The following is a 17,154-nucleotide window of genomic DNA, read 5'->3' as shown; positions in this document are numbered from 1 at the left end:
CCTGGGAGAAAGACATCTCTAACCAGTGGTGTGCTGTGGCCGGCTTGTGCTAGTGCAGAGGAGCTGACTGCTGAATTTCTACAACTTTCTTGAGCTAGTTGTTAAGCTGCTGGTAGCTTGAAATCAGCCAGAGTATTTACACCACAGAAACCTGCATGTGCCGCGAACACTGTGAATCAGGACTTCCCCCCCCACCACCTGCTACCACTGGCAGTTAAACATTTCTGTGTACACCACTACCTCTAACTCCGTCTGTTGCTCCATTCCCACCGGAAAGGCAGAGAGGGGAAGTACGGAAGGTTTTCTTCCCCCGGAGCTGCTCCAGGTAAGGCATCAGCAGCCCATCTCCAGGGCCACCAGCAGAGCCCTAGAGATGATGACAGGGCTGATATCAACCCCTCCTTCACACTCCCCGCAGTGGACCCCAGATCTCCAGACACCCTCCACCAAGGTAGCAGACCTCATTTCCCATCTCAAGATGTTCTCAGTGCTCATGCCCCAGCCTGGATCAACTCAGTCCCCCAGATGCCCGGGGCAGGAGCTGCTAGGTTTGGTCACAGTGTGGGACAAGTAGACCTTAATCATGGCTACATTGGAGGAGCACTCATACCCCAGTCCTCATGTGACCACATGGGAAAGGAATTTCCACTGGATGTCCCAGTGGGAAAAGCATGAGTCATCCTCTCTGATGGATGAACTTGGAAAAAGGAACCAAGGGTACCCAGCTCAACCCCCTTTCCTCTCTTCTGGCTCTGCCCACCACAGAGCAGGCATGCTGAGCTGGCAGGCAGGTGGTGAGCCACACACATCCTCCTACCCAGCTCAGATCAGAAGTAATGCTCATGGATAAACAAGGTCCTAGGGACTTCCCTGGTGATCCAGCAATTAGGACTCTTCGCTTCCACTGCTGGGGTCCCAGGTTCAATCCCTGGTCAGGGAACTAAGATCCCACATGCCATGCAGCATGCCCCCTCCCAAAACGTGTATATATATGTGTGTATGTGTGTGTGTGTCATGAATCACTTTGCTGTACAGCAGAAATTAACATTGTAAATCAACTATACTTCAAAAAAAAAAAAAGTAACGCTCATTTCACAGGTGGGCACACAGGATCACTATCAGTTTGCCACATGCACCTTTCAAGTGGTTCAGACTCAAAAGGCAGGAAAAGGAGTTGCTACTTATTGAACCTCTAAAACCAAAGCCACCTGTGAGACCCTTCCAACCTCTCCCCATCATCTCTCTGACTTCACTTGTGATCGCTCATCCCTTGTTCCCTCGGCCACTTGGACCTTCTTCCCATCCCTGGAAATTGCTGAGCTCACTCCCGTCTTAGGTCATTGCCTTTCCTGTCTTTCCCAGTGCTTCCCGGGGCTGGTTCCTCACCTCTCAGGTCTCAGCTCAGAGAGCCCCACCTTTCGCATGCAACCAAACACACGTGCACCCATCACGTGGCCCTGGTTTATTGTCTCAGAGTCTCTGAAACTATTCCATGCATGTGTTCCCGTTTACCACCCTGCCTTCTTCCCGGTGTGTGTTTTGTTCATTACTGTGGCCCCAGTGCCTAGAACCGTGCTTGCAAAAGAGCAGGGGCTGGAGACAGCTTTGTTGAATGAATAAACCGAATGCTGTTTTAAAAAAACATGATTATTTTTCTTTAATAGCAAAATAATATATATTGTGGAAAACTTGGAAGATACAGAATACAAAATACTGAAAGGACAACTTAGAACCTTTATTAACATTTTGATCATCAAAGCATGAGTTGTATCTGCCCTTCTCTCCGTGTCTCCTGTGTGCATGTACGTCTATCAATAGTGTGTCAGCGTGTCAATGGTGTGTCAGTGTGTCAGTGGTGTGTCAGCATGTCAATGGTGTGTCAGTGCGCATGCGTTGACAGCCCTTCCAGGCTTCCTAAGGGGCCTTGGCCCCTCAGGTCTCCCTAACTCCTGAATGGCTCCTCATCAAGGACCTTCTCGGGGCTCAGGGCTGGTAAAGAGTAAGGCTTTGCAACATAACCAAGAGGTAGCTATGGTCTTCCTCATTTCTGGATGTGAGGACAGGGAATCCAAGAGGCTGGTTGATGTCACAGAGGCCACACAGCTGGCAAACCACGATTCCAATGATGCAAAGGAGCCAAGGCCTGGGTTCTCTCTACCTATGGCCTTCAGGGCTCTCCAGCCTGATGACCTACGCACAGCAAGGTGCTGCTCAGGGGGTCTGGGGCTCATTAATAAAAGCTGAGAGGGGTCCCAGGGACCAGTGGTGCGGTCACATCCACCAGTCCATGGACTCTTTGGGGCAGGCCCTGACAATGACCATACAGTGGGGCAGCCCCTTAGACAGGATCCTCTCGGCCTCCTGACCCTCCCAGCCCAGCCCCTGCAGCTCAAGGACCCTGAGCTTGGGCATGGTGAGGCACGAGGAGAGGATTTCGTGCGGGGAAGGCATTTCCGGGGTGATGAGCGGCCCAAGCAGGCACAGACTCTCCAGGGCCGGCATGCCCTCCAGGACCGACAGGCCGGGGGCTGAGAGGCCCCTCACGGTCAGCCGGATCTTTCGCACATCTCGGAGGTGGCGGCTGATGGCCAGGAGGGTGCTGTCAGCCGAGAGAGTGCAGCCCAGCACCTCCAGCCTCTGCAGGTAGCTCAGCTCCTGCAGGCCCATATCCAGCCCGGTCTCGGTCACCCGGTAGGTGCCGCCCAGCACCAGTGAGCGCAGGGCGCGGAAGCGCGTCAGGCCCTGCAGGTGCTCGTCGCGGAAGGCGGGGACGCGGTCCAGCACGATGCACTCGAGCAGGGGCAGCACGGTGGGGTCCTGCTCTTTGAGGAGCCAGGCCATGGAGATCTCACAGCTGTGCAGCTCCAGGGTCCTCAGGGTGCAGGGCAGGCTGGTGATGGGCACCATGCTCAGGTTGGCCACGTGCAGGCAGAGGCGCTTGAGGTTGGGGCACTTCTGGCCCAGTGCCCTCATCAGGGCGGGGGACAGCTGGGGAGCCTGGGAGCCCGAGAACAGGTAGCCGCCCATCCGCAGGGAATGGAGCCGGGATGCCATGTACCGGCGAAGAAGGTGCCACATGACTTTAGGCCGCATCTGTAAGAGCCAGAGATGGGGGGGGTGACTGGGAGGAGAGATGTGGGGCATCTTCCAAGGCCCCCACCTGCCTGAGACAGACAAGCGCCAGCTGAGGTCCTGATGCTCCCTGGGAATTCTGTCCTTCCCTTACCAGCCTCACCCAACCAGATATCTCCCCAGGAGTAACAGGATGATTTAACTTGTTTTAACCTCTAGGTTTGAACAAAAGCAATGGCAATAAGAGACCATAACAGATCTGGTCTCTAGCGACAGAGTGGATTCTCATTACCTTCTGGAGTAAGTAAGAAAGTGAATCCACTTTCACTTTTCCACACATCAAAAAAAAAAGATATTTTTATCTCTTTCTTAATGACCACCTCCTCATAGAAATAAGCAACACAAAATAAAACTGAAATGGTAGGTTTCCCTGGTTGAGCAGTGGTTAAGAATCCGCCTGCAAATGCAGGGGATGCAGGTTCGATCCCTGGGCCGGGAAGAGCCCACATGCCACGGAGCAGCTAAATCTGTGTGCCACAACTACTTAGCCCACAGGCCGCAACTAGTGAAGCTCGAGCGCCTAGAGCCCGTGCTCCACAACAAGAGAAGCCACCACACTGAGAAACCCTGCTCTCCACAACTAGAGAAAAACCTGTGCGCAGCAAGGAAGACCCAATGCAGCCATAAATAAATCGATTAATTAATTGAAAAAAAAACTGAAACGGTTAAATTGCCCCAGGTAAATTAGACCTAGGTTAAAAAAATAAAAAATCACAGTCTGATATTAGTGAAAGCTGCAAAAACTAACCCTGGGAACTTAGACTCAGTAGAATAAAACACAATAACTAACTGATACCCCGTGCATTTTATTCTATGTACATTTTACCTTAAAAAAAAAAAGACAGAAAAAAGAAATTGCATATCATAAAATCTGATGAGTATTTTTTTTGTAAACATTAATTTTTTATTAGCAAAATCCATGACCAGGCAAGAGGGTATTCTCCTACCTCTCAGTTATGCCTTCTCTGTTGGGTTCTTGGTATCCCTAATCCTTATATTTCCAAATTCTTTTTTTTTAATTTTTTATTGAAATATAGTTGATTTACAATGTTGTGTTACTTTCCATATACAGCAAAGTGATTCAGATAGATAGATAGATAGATAGATAGATAGATATTCTTTTTTTACATTCTCATCCATTTTATGTTATTACAAGATATTGAGTAGAGTTCCCTGCGCTATACAGTAGGTCCTTGTTGGTTAGCTATTTTATATACAGTAGTATGTATATTTTAATCCCAAACTCCTAATTTATCCCTCCTCCCTGTTGACTACTTTTGACGGAAGAATCAAATCTTCCTGATCAAATTTAGACCTGCAAGTCCAGGCCAAGGGGAAGGGACTCATTAGAAATATTGGCCACTAAAAGGTAACTCGCAAGAGTAGAAGCCACAGTTGGCAAAATTTTAAATGGCCACAAAACCATACGTTGAGTCACTCTTACTTGTAAAAGGACAAAATGAGAAAATCTTTTAAGTTTCATAATATCAAACATCAGCCAGGATGTGGAGAAGCAGTTCTCAGGTTCTGCTGGTGGGACTTGATCTGGCTACTTTGGAATGCAATCTGGTGGGTTTTACTGAAATTTAAAATGTAGACACCCACTGGCACCTGTTTTGTTTTTAAGAATATGGGAGCAGGAATTCCCTGGCAGTCCAGTGGTTAGGACTCCTAGCTTTCACTGCCAAGGGCCCAGGTATTTTATATATTTTTTTACTGCATTGGGTCTTTGTTGCTGTGCACGGGCTTTCTCTAGTTGTGGCGAGCAGGGACTAACGCTTCGTTGCGGCGCACAGTCTTATTGTGGTAGCTTCTTGTTGCAGAGCATGGGCTCTGGGTGTGTGGGCTTCAGTAGTTGTGGCTTGCAGGCTCTAGAGCACAGGCTCAGTATCTGTGGCGAACGAGCTTAGTTGCCCCGTGGCATGTGGGATCTTCCCAGACCAGGGATCAAAAGTGTCTCGTGCATTGGCAGGCAGATTCTTAACCACTGGGCCATCAAGGAATTCACAAGAGCCCAGGTTTGATCCCTGGTCAGGGAACTAAGATCCCACAAGCCACGTGGCATGGCCAAAAAAAAAAAAATAGGAGCATCTTCTGCCTCTCTAGGAAAGAACAAGGTGACTCAGGTGACAGAAGTAGGGAGAGGCCTTACTTTCCACTTTTTATTATTTTGTATGTTTTGAATCCTGTGTATGTATTTTTTTTTTGCTCCCCCTCCTTATTATTTTTTTAAGCCAATTCTTTAGTTGGTTTAAATGCCCACACTGCCTGACCTAGTAATACCTCTTTTGTGGAATTTACCGTACAGAAACATTGGTTTCTGACACTGGGGTTTTAACAGCAAAAACTAATAACAGCTGATAACAGCCAAGTAGGCAGCAACTAAGAACAAAGTAGATCCAGAGATATGAACAAGGGTAACTCCTCAAGACAAGCAGGAAAGAGTGGCAAAATGATACTTTAAAGGTTAAAGAAAAAAGAAACAATACTATATATTTTATATGAGTACAATTATTCCAACCATAATGGCTAACTTGTATTGCGTACCTACTGTTTGCCAGGTGCAGTGCTGAGCATTGAACTAGAAAGTTCACACAGTACCTGGTTATGTAGCAAGTACCTCTGGAAAAATGCATTGGCCAGAATCTTGTTGCCAGAGTACAGCTATGATTCAATAGAGCCTGACTCCAAAGGCCAATCTTGCTCTTGTAACCACTGCACTTTCCTTCCCTGTTCAGACCCAAGGGTATAAATGCACAGAAGACAGGATACAAGGAAATATTCCACACTTATAATGGTGGTTAGTCTGGGGAAGGGTTGAAGTTACCAGGGGATGACCATCAAAGGTTTTTAGCTTCATCTGTGGCAATACAATGGTTTTTTGTTTGTTTTGTTTTAATTTAGATATAATTGCCTTATAACACTATATTAGTTTCAGGTGTACAACATAACGATTCGATATTTGTGTATATCATGAAATGATCACCACAATAAGTCTAGTTAATATCCATCACCTTACATAGTTATACTACTTCAACATATTTACAAGAATTATTCATGACGTGTGATTTTTAAAAATTAAACCTCAAAAAGAGAAACACAAAGCAAATGTTTTGTAGTTAATCTCTATTACATGTGCTAAAGTGTTTAGGGATGAAGTGGACTCTTGTCTGCAACTTATTTTGAGGTGTATTTAAAAAATAAAATGGGTTGATAGGTGGAAAGAGGGATGGATGGATGGGTCAACAGGTGATAAAACAAATGTAGTTAAATATTAATGGTGCGCAACTTTGTGTTCTCTGTACTATTCTTCCAACTTTTATACGTTTGAAATTTTTCATAATAAAATGGTTAAAAAAATTACTAGAGAAAAAATCTTTTTAAAGGTGACTTCAATAAAAATAATTTCTAGGGACTTCCCTGGTGGCACAGTGGTCAAGAATCCACCTGCCAAGGCAGGGACACAAGCTCGATCCCTGGTCTGGGAAGATCCCACATGCAGCGGAGCAACTAAGTCTGTGCGCCACAACTGCTGAGCCTGCGCTCTAGAGTCCACAAGCCACAACTACTGAGCCCGCGTGCCTAGAGCCCATACTCTGCAACAAGAGAAGCCACCACAATGAGAAGCCAGCGCACCTCAATGAAGAGTAGCCCCTGCTCGCGGCAACTAGAGAAAGCCTGTGCGCAGCAACAAAGACCCATCGCAGCCAATAAATAAATAAATAAATAAAATTTCAAAAAAACGTTACGACAAAAAAATAATAATTTCTATGCAAGGCCACAATTCCTTATCCAAAACTCCTGGAGACAGATGGGTTTCAGAATTCTGAATACGGTGCAAACACCATCTATAATACCATCAGAAGGGTCAAGGGCAGCACCTTGTTATCAGATTAACATTTTTCAGTGTAATATGACTTTTATTCCAAGTGGGATAAGGAAAAGGACATTAATAGCCTCACACTAGTTCACATCAGGTGTTGCCACCAAATGAATTTGTGCCAAGCTTACAAAAAACCTTTTCACTTTGCTGGCTTTTTGATTTTGGAATTGCTGATGAAGAACTGAAAATGAGAAAATATAAAGGACCCTACCTCTCAGAAATTGTACTTCTAGGTTTCAGAGTAACTGGTACCTGGACACAAGAAGACAGACACACGGACATTCTTGTGGAACAAGAACCAGCAGCATTAATAATACCTGGAAAGTTGTTAGATATTCGGAATCTGGGGCCCCACTCCAGGCCACTGAATCAGAATCTGCATTTTAACAAGATCCCCGTAGGTGATTCATATGCACAGTTGCAGACACTGTCTTATAAAGCTGTTTGTAATAGTAGAAAGTTGGAAATAACCTACCCATCTGTCAACAAGAAAATATCAACAGATAAACAAATTGTGGTATATTCATTTAACAGCAATTAAAAGGAATGAATTAGATTTACAAGTGCTAATTAGAATAAATCTCAAGAGATGTGTGAATAAAGCTGGTTATGGGTGGATATATAAGTAAAATAGTATTTAATTATCTAAATCTAAAGAGTAGAATAGCGCTACCTAAATTTTCGAAACACATTAACAATACTGTATGTTGCTTATGGGCACACACATAGGAAGTAAATAAAACCGTGAAGTGATACAAATCCACTCTATAATAGTGGTTACCTCTGAGGAGGGTTTCAAAAGTGCAAGAAATATACCTATGAATGTTGTATGCATATGTGAATATATAAACATTTGTATGTGTTTCACAAGATCTGCAGTAAATAAGGCCAAAGGTTAAAAAGGTTAAATCTAGGTGGTGAGTAGATGGTTTCAGACATTATCCTCTATACATTTCTATATGTATTTGAAATCGTTCATAATAAAAAGAAAAATAAATAAAATGCAAATAGGAGCAAGTGGAAATGGTTTGGGTGAACTACTCAGGAGATTAATTCTGGAAATAAGTTGACTATGGAAAATGATTTCTCCATGAAAACTCATCAATAAGCCATTTCCTTGCACGACCTTGGTAATATTCATTCTGGAGATGGGGAAACTGAGGCCTGGAGGTCTCAGCGGAGCAAGTAAGCGACGAGGCCGGGATGCAACCGGGACAGCCTCGCTCGAAATACAGGGTTGGAGGCTTGGTCCTCGAGGTCGGGCCAACCCGACCGCGGCCCGGGCCTGCCCGGCCAACCCCGCATACCGTGTAGAGCGTCAGGTCGACATGTCGCCACAGCCACCGGTCGTCCACCAGCCTCTTCCAGCGGTGACAGACCCTGGGGGAGGGGACCCGCCGTTAGAACGACCCCGGCCCCGCGGGGACCAGATGTGCATCTCCTGGTGCGCCCCCCTCCCGGCTCTTCCCTTCCGCGGGGCGGGGCCGCACCTGGAGATGCGGATCCGGTCCCGGACCGGGAGGTAGGAGAAGATCTCCAGCAGGACCGAGTCAGGTAAGTCCGCAAAAGTCGCCATCATCCCGCCAACACGCACTTCCGCTTCCGGCTAAAGGGACTCAGGGACTCGCTTTGGGGGACTCTAAGAAGCGGGGGGAAGTGAGGGTGCCGGCAGGGAGGTGGTCGCGGCTTCCGATAGCCGGCGGAGTTTAGGCTTTCTTCTTGCCGGGACGTGGTTGGGCCCTGGAGCCAGACCAACACGGGAACTGAACGCGGCACCGAGGATGGGGCTGGGGACTAGGACCAAGCCCGGAAGGCGTGGCTAGGGCGATGACGCGACCCGGAGGGCGGGGCTGAGGGCGGGAACGAGGCTCGGGGGTGTAGCTCGGCACTAGGACCACGCCCGGGAAGCATAGCCAGGGCGGTGACGAAGCCCGGGGGCGAGGTTAAGGGTGCGGACGAGACTCGGGGGCTTGGCTTTGGACCCGGACCAAGCTTCGAAGGCGTAGCTAGAGCGGCGATGCGGACCGGGGGCGGGGCTAAGGGCGGGAACTAGACTTGGTGGGGCTCGGACCAAGCCCGGAAGGCGTGGCTGGGGCGGTGACAAGCCCTACAGGGCGGGATTGAAGGCGGGGCCAAGAGCGGAGGACAAGGCGGAGAACGAAGTCCCTACTTTTTTTTTTTTTTTTTTTTTTTTTTAATTTTTATTTTTTGGCACACGGGCTTTAGTTGCTCCGTGGCATGTGGGATCTTCCTGGAGCTAGGATCGAACCCGTGACCTCTGCATTGGCAGGCGGATTCTTAACCACTGCGCCACCTAGGAAGCCCAAAATTTTTTTTTTTTTTTTTTTTATTTTATCTTATTTTTTTTTTTTGTGGCACACGGGCTTAGTTGCTCCGCGGCATGTGGGATCTTCCTGGAGCAGGGATCAAACCTGTGACCTCTGCATTGGCAGGCGGATTCTTAACCACTGCGCCACCTAGGAAGCCCCTCTACTTTTTTACTTAATGCTTTTTGATGTATGTACACGAGAATAAATTTGTAGGAGTGAAATAGCTTGTTAAAAGACGTGTTGAATTTTTCACTTTTATTGATGGCGCCAAATTGTTCTCCACAGAGCCTGAATTACACTCCCTTCAGATATATATCACTTTTTTTAAAAGAACTTTTATTGAGATACAGTTAATAAACAATAAACAGCATATATTTAGAGTGTACAATTTGGTATCCCAATCTCCCAATTCATTCCCCCCCAACCCTCCCCGCTTTCCGCATTTGATGTCCATGTTTGTTCTCTACATCTGTGTCTCTATTTCTGCCTTGCAAACCAGTTGATTTGTACCATTTTTCTATATATATCACTCACTTTTAAAGTTGCAATTTGCAAGTGCAGTGAAATTTAATCAAACATTCCCGTACTGATGAGTGTTCAGGTTGCTTCCAGGCCTATTATCGCAAACAGTATTGGAGCTAAACATTCTCTTACATATGTATGCATATGTATATATTCACACATATATGTAACATATACTTCCTGTGTTTTTCTTTCTCTAGGATAAATAACCAGGAGTTGGGTTGATGGGTCAAAGGATATGTGAAGTTTAATGCTGAATAGATTTTGCCAAATCACACTCCCCAGAGCTTTATAATGGCGATACATGGTTTTTTGTTTCTTGTTGTTCTTGCTTTCGTTTTGTTTGGTTCGTTTTTTGTTTGTTTTATTTTTGTTTTTGCCGCACTGTGCGGCTTGCGGGATCTTACTTCCCGGACCTGGGATTGAATCCGGGCCCCGGCAGTGAAAGTGCCCAGTCCTAACCACTGGACTGCCAGGGAATTCCCTGGCAATACTTGTTTTTAATACACACACACACACACAAAATTGGAGACACTGAAAACTTTTAAAAATACAAACTGGCGGCTTCCCTGGTGGTCTAATGGTCAAGACTTCACCTTCCAATGCAGGGGGTGTGGGTTCAATTCCTGGTCAGGGAACTAAGGGATCTTATCCCACATGCCTGTTGGCCAAAAAACCAAAATATAAAACAGAAGCAATATTGTAACAAATTCAATAAAGACTTTAAAAATGGTCCACATCAAAAAATCTTAAAAAAAAAATACAAACTGGGACTTCCCTTGCAGTCCAGTGGTTAAGACTCTGTGCTTCCACTGCAAGGGGCACGATTCTATTTCTGGTGAGGGAACTAAGATACCGGGAGCTATGAGAGGCGGACAAAAAAAAAAGAAAAAGCAAATTCGTTAAGATGTACATGTTAAATGTGTGCAGTTTTGTATATCAACTATATCTGAATAAAGCTTAAAAAATATGTATGCTTCACTTATCCATAAATAAATAAAAAGTAAAACACTGTGGTAGTCACCTATCAGATTAAGATGAGGAAGCCAGAAAATACTCACAATGGCCTTGGTGTGAGGAGACAGACCTTCTCAACCACAGCAGCTGCAGCAGAATTGATGCAAAATCTTCGAAGACAGTTGGGTAATATCAGATTGCAGCCCCTGTAGGGCCCAATAACCCCACTTCTAGGATCTCAAATTGTCAGAAAGAATGCAGTAGGTCTTTCTGTGCTGCTTGGAACAATCGCTACAATATTGTTTGCTTTTAAAAACAAAAAAGTGTAGAGAAGAGTGTATGTAGCTTGATTTCATTGAATACATATTATGTGTTTTACTTTATACATAAAAGCCTGTATAAAAACTAAGTCATTCATTTCTGCCCTTTGACATAACTTGAAATACTTTGTTACTTGAAAATACAAAGCCCCTATCCCTAGTGCAACATGTTATTAACATCTGAAAGTTTTTATCATTTTCTTGGGAGGCTCTGTATCACATCTTTGAAGACACAGAGACTAGAAAATGAAACCTTTTAATGGTGGTTGTCCCTGGGTAGGGCCTGGTGTCTGGAGGGTAAGAAAACTTTATGCTGCTGTACATACACTTTCATATTGCTTGAATTTTTACCATGTGCAAGTATGACGTCAAAAGAAAAGTTCCAAATGTTTATCAATAAATCCAACCCCTTTGATACTGTTCCTCAAACAGGCACAAAAAAAAAATGCTTCATGCTTTGGCAACCATGTTACAACTGTGGAAGGAAAGGCCAAAAGAAACACACAGAGGTCTAGTCGCTCACCAGGGCCACAAGCCTAGATTTTTCTGATGCCAGAGTGTGGGCCTCTATCACGGAGCTCTCTGGTTATGATTCCCTCCGGAAAACCCATGCCATCACACAGGGGCAATGTCTCCTCTGCTCCTGGGGCCTTGTGCTTCCCCATCACAGCACGTGTCACACTGTATTGCAAGGACCTCTTCACTTGTCTTCTTCTTTACTTGTCTTCCTCCTGTATCAGACTGAATTCTGGGATGGCAGGTTGGCCTTGGTCACTGCTACAGCTCCAAGGCCTGCTGACAGGCTGAGAGGTTGGGGGAAGGGAACTCCTGAGCAACTCCTTCCACCTCTAAGAGTATTTCCCCTCTGGTGAACCTTTAAGTTCAGCAGAACTCAGGTGTCCCTGCCCCCAGCTCAGTTACAGGGGTTTCCTGAGAACCATCTCCTCTCCATCACGCATACAGGGGTGGAGGGATGGGACCCTCCACATATAAGCTCATTCCTCTGGGTCAGAAACTTTGGCAACAAGGGGCAGAGGGTCCCTGCTGCTTGCTCCTTGAGTCGTGACCCAGAACTCTCCCTCCTGAGAAGCATCTACCTCCTCCCAGGAGCAGCACTGACAGCTGGTCCTTCGGCTGCCTAGACAGGAGGGTGGGGCTGTGCTGGCCCTCAATGGGCAGGCACTGAGTCCCTTCATGGGAAGCTCCAAATGATATCTATCAGGATGTGCAGAGAGGTCTCCTAAGGCCCTTCCCCCTCCCACATGGCTCTGGAAGAGGGGCAGCAGTGGCAGCCTAGTCCTGGGACTTTCCACTGCCCATCCCCTCCACTTCCTCAGGATGCTTCATCCCAGTGGCGGCTGGCAGCCCCCCAGTAGATCCCCACTACTCACCATGGAGCCCAAGCCCCCCGCAATCCCAGACTTTTCCTCCCCTTTCAGCAGCACTCCTCACCCCTTGCCAATATTCCCCCTCCCATAATTCAGCATCACGATCCTGTGCTTTAGCTCCCTTTACTTTTTTTTTTAATTTTAAAAAATTTTTTGGGTTTTTTGTTGTTGTTGTTTTGGCCACGTCACGCACCTTGTGGGATCTTAGTTCCCCAGCCAGGGATTGAACCAGAGCCCTCGACAGTGAGAGCACACAGTCATAACCACTGGACCACCAGGGAATGCCCTAGCTACCTTTGAAACAAACATTGAAAAATTAGAACTTCTCGTTTTAAAAAAATAACATTTACTTTCCCCCCTGATAACAAAAGTAATATATGCTCACTGCTGATAATCTGGAAAAACACCAAAAGCACCAAAAAGAGGAATATGAGACTCAGCAATTCTACTATCTAGTGGTAACCACCATCAACACCTGGTGTGACCTAGTATTTCTGTGAGAATGCAAAGATTTGCTTCTTCTAAACTTTCTCAGGCACATAAGTTCTCTCAAGCTCACCCTTGACCTTCCCATCTCCCCCTCTTGCCCCATCTGTTCTTCTGCAAGAGGACCATCAGGGGCTGGTCCAAGACCAAGTCTTACTCCTAGGATGGGGACTGCTATCCCCTTTCATAGAAGAGTAAAGTGAGAATCAGAGAGGGGAAGTTTTGAGACCACACACCTTAATATTAGGGGTTTTGACTCACCTGTCTGGATCCGAAGGCTGTGTCTCCAATCAGAATAAGCTTTCCATTCAGACTCTCTGCCCTCTCAAGCCCACTCAGAGGGATTCTGCAGGGGTCGGAGGAATAACAGATCAAAGTCCTGAAGCAGGGAGGCCCCTGAGTCTAGCGTTTGAGGTGGACATCTTGGGCCAATCCCCTAAGGCAGGACAGCCCCAGCAGGATCACAGAGCATCCGCTCTTTCCCCCAGAAAGGCATTTCATGTCTTCCACCTAATCTCATATTCTAGTTTGAGATGGTGGATTGGGTGAATCAGAAGTGGTGGCCCCTTTGCAGAGTGAAGCCTTTTAGGCTCACCAAACTAGGAGAATCATGTCTGCTGAGAAGGAACAGTTCAGCAGTTAGTTCCGTTGGCAGGCTGGATTAAGGGAGGGGTGTTCCCTGTCCCACCAGCCCTGGGGAACCAGACCAGTTCAGCGGCTGCTTTGGAGTTGAAAGGCGAGGTTGGGATCTGGTACACAGTGCCGCCTGCAGGGCGGGAGCGACCTTCCTTGAAGATAACAGACCTGGGAGATTTTGCACTTGTGCAGTTTCCAGCTTCCTCGCCATTGCTGCAGGTAGGCGTGCAACGTAAACTCCACTCTGGTAAGTGCTGGTATCCGGGCCAGGATCAGGAGGCTCCTTCACTTACTGACTGTAGTCTGCACCCAAGATGCCTCTGGGAGCAGGCGAGATAGCCAGAGGGCAGGCGTGAACAAAACGCTTCCGAGGCCCAGCCCTGAATGAAGGCAGTGGGGCGGACGGGATGCCCGCAGGACTTGACCCAGGTTCCCCGTGGCCCTGAAGCTGCAGTTAGAGGCTTCGTTGGGCTCAGAAACGGGAGGACATCCCCGCCCTCCGAAATGCCACACTAGACGGCGTCTCGGCACAGTGAAGAGCCTTCAACTAACTGCATCCAAATGGCTGGGCGCCTGTCCATGATCTCGGACTCCCCACGCCCCTCCCCCACCGGGACCCTCATTCGGCCCTACGCTCGGTCCACAGGTGCCCTCTACCCAGGCCTGGGACTCCAAAGCTGCTCTTGGGAACCTCAAGCCCACATCCAGCCTGGGGCTGCGAACTGGGTTGCGTGTTGACAAGCTCTGGGAGGAGGGGGGCGGAGCTTCCGGCGGCGCACTTCCGCTTCCGGTTCCTAGCATCGGTTCTTAGCGTCGACTCTGGCCGAGGCTTTGCATTCGACCGAGCAGGTTGTGGCGTCGGCTGGTTCCCGGCGATTCGAGGTGAGGGGACCAAGTGGAGAGGTCCGGAGTCGGGGAGGGTTGATGGGACCCGGCCATGGAGCATCCGCCGGCCTGCGAGATGCGAGGCGCGGCTTTCAGGCTACCTGGAGTGGGACCGGGCCGGGGCGGGGAACGGGGAGATGGGGCGCGCGGCTGCCTGGGGTCCGCGGTCGCCTTGGGGGCCGAGGTCCTAAGACACGGGACTTGGGGCCCAGGAAGACTCCGATCTGGGGGATTGAGAGGGGCCTGAACGTTAAGTCTCAATAAGCCGGGGGCCTTGGGGCCTGGGGGGACCACTGAAATTCAGATTCTGTTGCCTCCGGATCCCCACCCTCTATAGCTCCAGCCAGGATGATCGAGGTTGTTTGCAACGACCGTCTGGGGAAGAAGGTCCGCGTTAAATGCAAGTATCCACTGGCGGCCGAGAGGCGGTGGCTTCCGGGGGTGCTTGGCATGAGGCAGGCACCTCAGTCTGTGTTGTAGGGTGATTTTAGTTAAAGCCGAGGTGGGGGGTGGGGGGCGGGAATGGGGTCCTGGGAGAGTGCATTCAGGCCTGGAATGCCCTCTTCGCGTTCTACCTCCCTCTTCCATTTTCCTTAACTCCTCTGCGCCTAGTACTGATGACACCATCGGGGACCTTAAGAAGCTGATCGCAGCCCAAACTGGCACCCGTTGGAACAAGATCGTATTGAAGAAGTGGTGAGTACAGGGGTAGAGCTGGGGGCCGGACAGGAGGAGGCCAGGTTTCTGATTGGGGGAGCGCTGCAACCAGCCTTTTGCTTAGGCAGAACTTCCTCAGCTTGCCTCCAGGATGAAGAGCCTCCTTAGGCTTTTTTCTGAAAAGTTTTTATCCCGCAGGTACACGATTTTTAAGGACCACGTGTCTCTGGGGGACTGTATCCTTTGTTTGAGTTCTTGAGGAAGAGTCTGCATACCCAGACTTGGTTCTCTTTGTTCAATACTAGAGTCTGAGATTATGAGATTATGTACATAATGTATTTAACTTAGTATGTGGCACATGGTAAGTATTTAGAAAATGGGAACTATGTAATTATCTTGTTGGGGGAGGAGGGTGGGGTGGTTGGTGAAATATTTTGACTTGGCTTGTAAGACTGGCACTTTCTGCTCAAAGTATTTATTACTGAGCTCCACCTGAGTGGGGACAGGAGGTCAGAGTGGAGTGAGACTCCGGCATGTCTGTCGTGCCGAAGGAACAAACTTTTTTTTAAGGTTTGGATTCTTTCCAAATCAAAATGACCCAGTCCAAAATGGGGCCACCCTAACCCAGCTGTGAGAGATAGGAGGAGTGGGGATGAAGCCCACTGCGAGGATTCCTTAACACCTTCACTTCAGATGAAATCCATGATGGGATGAACCTGGAGCTTTATTACCAATAGAGCCGAATTCCTTTTGCCTGCCCTTCTCTTTTCTCCCACCCTCACCCCTCCACAGATATGGATGCTTGTTTTTGAAAACTGATGTTAATAAAAGTTTTAGAGGCTGCTTCATTGTTATCTTTGAGTGAGGGCTGTCTCTTGAGGGGAGAATTGGTATCTGGTTGTCACTGTGTTCGCAGTACCCAGCTGCTCAATAAGAGTTCAAGATTGGATCAATGAGGGAGCCAGCAGACTGGGAGCCTGAGTGGAAGACCAGAGCTCTGGGGCTAGCCATGTGTCTCTGAAGGTCAGGAGATCTGGGGACTGTCATCCTAATAGACCAAGGAACCTCTGAGTAAGGACAGTAGCTGTAGTAGTTAGGAATACAGGTTTAGATTCAGACAGACTATGGGTGGAATCCCAGCTGTGCCACCAACTGTGACCCTGGGCAAGTTACTTAATCTCCCTTAACCTTCATTTCCTTATCCAAACTGGAACTGATAGTGTTTACTTCATTGGTGTGTTGTGAAGTGGAGATGAGATAAAGCATGATTAAACAGCCACAGTTCCTGGCACTTAGGAAATCCTTGTGGACAGAGTGAAACAGTGTAGCATAGGTTATAAGAAGAATCCAGGCTCCAGAGTCAGACCAATTGGATTTGAGTTTTGATCATTAGCAGTGGAATTTGGAGGAGTCAGCCTCTCTGATCCTCAGTGTCTTCTTCTAAAAAGGGGCACCATGATGACAATCACATCTCCATCAGATAATGATGAGATAATGGAGTTAAAACAGTAGGATGCCTGGCGTTATTAGCCGTCTCCAGTCTTCCCTCAGGTGTGAGTAGACAGGACACCAAAAACGCCTCTGTTCCCCTGGCCACAGATCCTAGGGTCGATCTTGGCCCTGTCGTTTCCCAGAGCCACATTCTGGAGCTGCTTCGAGACTTTCACCTGGAACCTCGCTCCATCCCTTCTCCCCTCTCTGTGTATTGACCTCGCTGATCCTCCTCAGGACATAGCCATGTTCAAGCCTAGCCCACTGCTCCACCCAGCCTCTGCTTTCCCTTTACCACCAACCTTCCTGGGACACAGACCTGGCCAGCTGTCTGGGATGATGGTCTCTCCTTGATCTCCACTGGGCCCCCCCCCCACCTGCCGCCAGGCTTCCCTCCTGTCCCTAGGATGCCACTTCCTTCTGAAAAGTTAGAAATGTCTATTTTCTGGTATGCCTGCTCTTTCTGC

General features: G+C 47.9%; 2 protein-coding genes across 8 annotated transcripts; one reads left to right on the top strand and one right to left on the bottom strand.

Moving 5' to 3' along the window:
• Positions 1 to 1,688: 1,688 nt before the first annotated feature.
• FBXL12 (F-box and leucine rich repeat protein 12) lies at positions 1,689 to 14,385 on the bottom strand. 7 transcript variants are annotated; one of them, XR_009049264.1, is made up of 5 exons: positions 13,823 to 14,385; positions 13,280 to 13,364; positions 11,668 to 12,826; positions 10,929 to 11,130; positions 9,586 to 10,729 (listed from the first exon to the last, which is right to left on the bottom strand). XR_009049264.1 is itself a non-coding variant. In XM_057710066.1 (3 exons), exon 3 carries the CDS (start codon positions 3,091 to 3,093, stop codon positions 2,272 to 2,274), a length of 822 nt encoding a protein of 273 aa, XP_057566049.1. In that variant the 5' UTR covers positions 13,280 to 13,364; positions 13,823 to 14,385; the 3' UTR covers positions 1,689 to 2,271. The 7 variants fall into 7 exon arrangements, 3 of the variants coding, with proteins under 3 accessions (XP_057566049.1, XP_057566048.1, XP_057566050.1); XR_009049265.1 differs by having other exon boundaries at positions 11,668 to 11,947; XR_009049266.1 differs by having other exon boundaries at positions 10,929 to 10,994; positions 13,823 to 14,241.
• Positions 13,824 to 16,039, top strand: UBL5 (ubiquitin like 5). Its single transcript, XM_057710068.1, has 6 exons — positions 13,824 to 13,901; positions 14,301 to 14,536; positions 14,877 to 14,943; positions 15,152 to 15,235; positions 15,395 to 15,432; positions 15,890 to 16,039. Exons 3-6 carry the CDS (start codon positions 14,888 to 14,890, stop codon positions 15,931 to 15,933), a joined length of 222 nt encoding a protein of 73 aa, XP_057566051.1. The 5' UTR covers positions 13,824 to 13,901; positions 14,301 to 14,536; positions 14,877 to 14,887; the 3' UTR covers positions 15,934 to 16,039.
• Positions 16,040 to 17,154: the final 1,115 nt, after the last annotated feature.

This window comes from Hippopotamus amphibius, chromosome 15 (genome assembly GCF_030028045.1).
Source record: "Hippopotamus amphibius kiboko isolate mHipAmp2 chromosome 15, mHipAmp2.hap2, whole genome shotgun sequence".
Taxonomy (NCBI): Eukaryota; Metazoa; Chordata; class Mammalia; order Artiodactyla; family Hippopotamidae; genus Hippopotamus; species Hippopotamus amphibius.
Note: the sequence above shows the minus strand (reverse complement) of the source record. Positions and strands in the feature narration are given on the sequence as shown.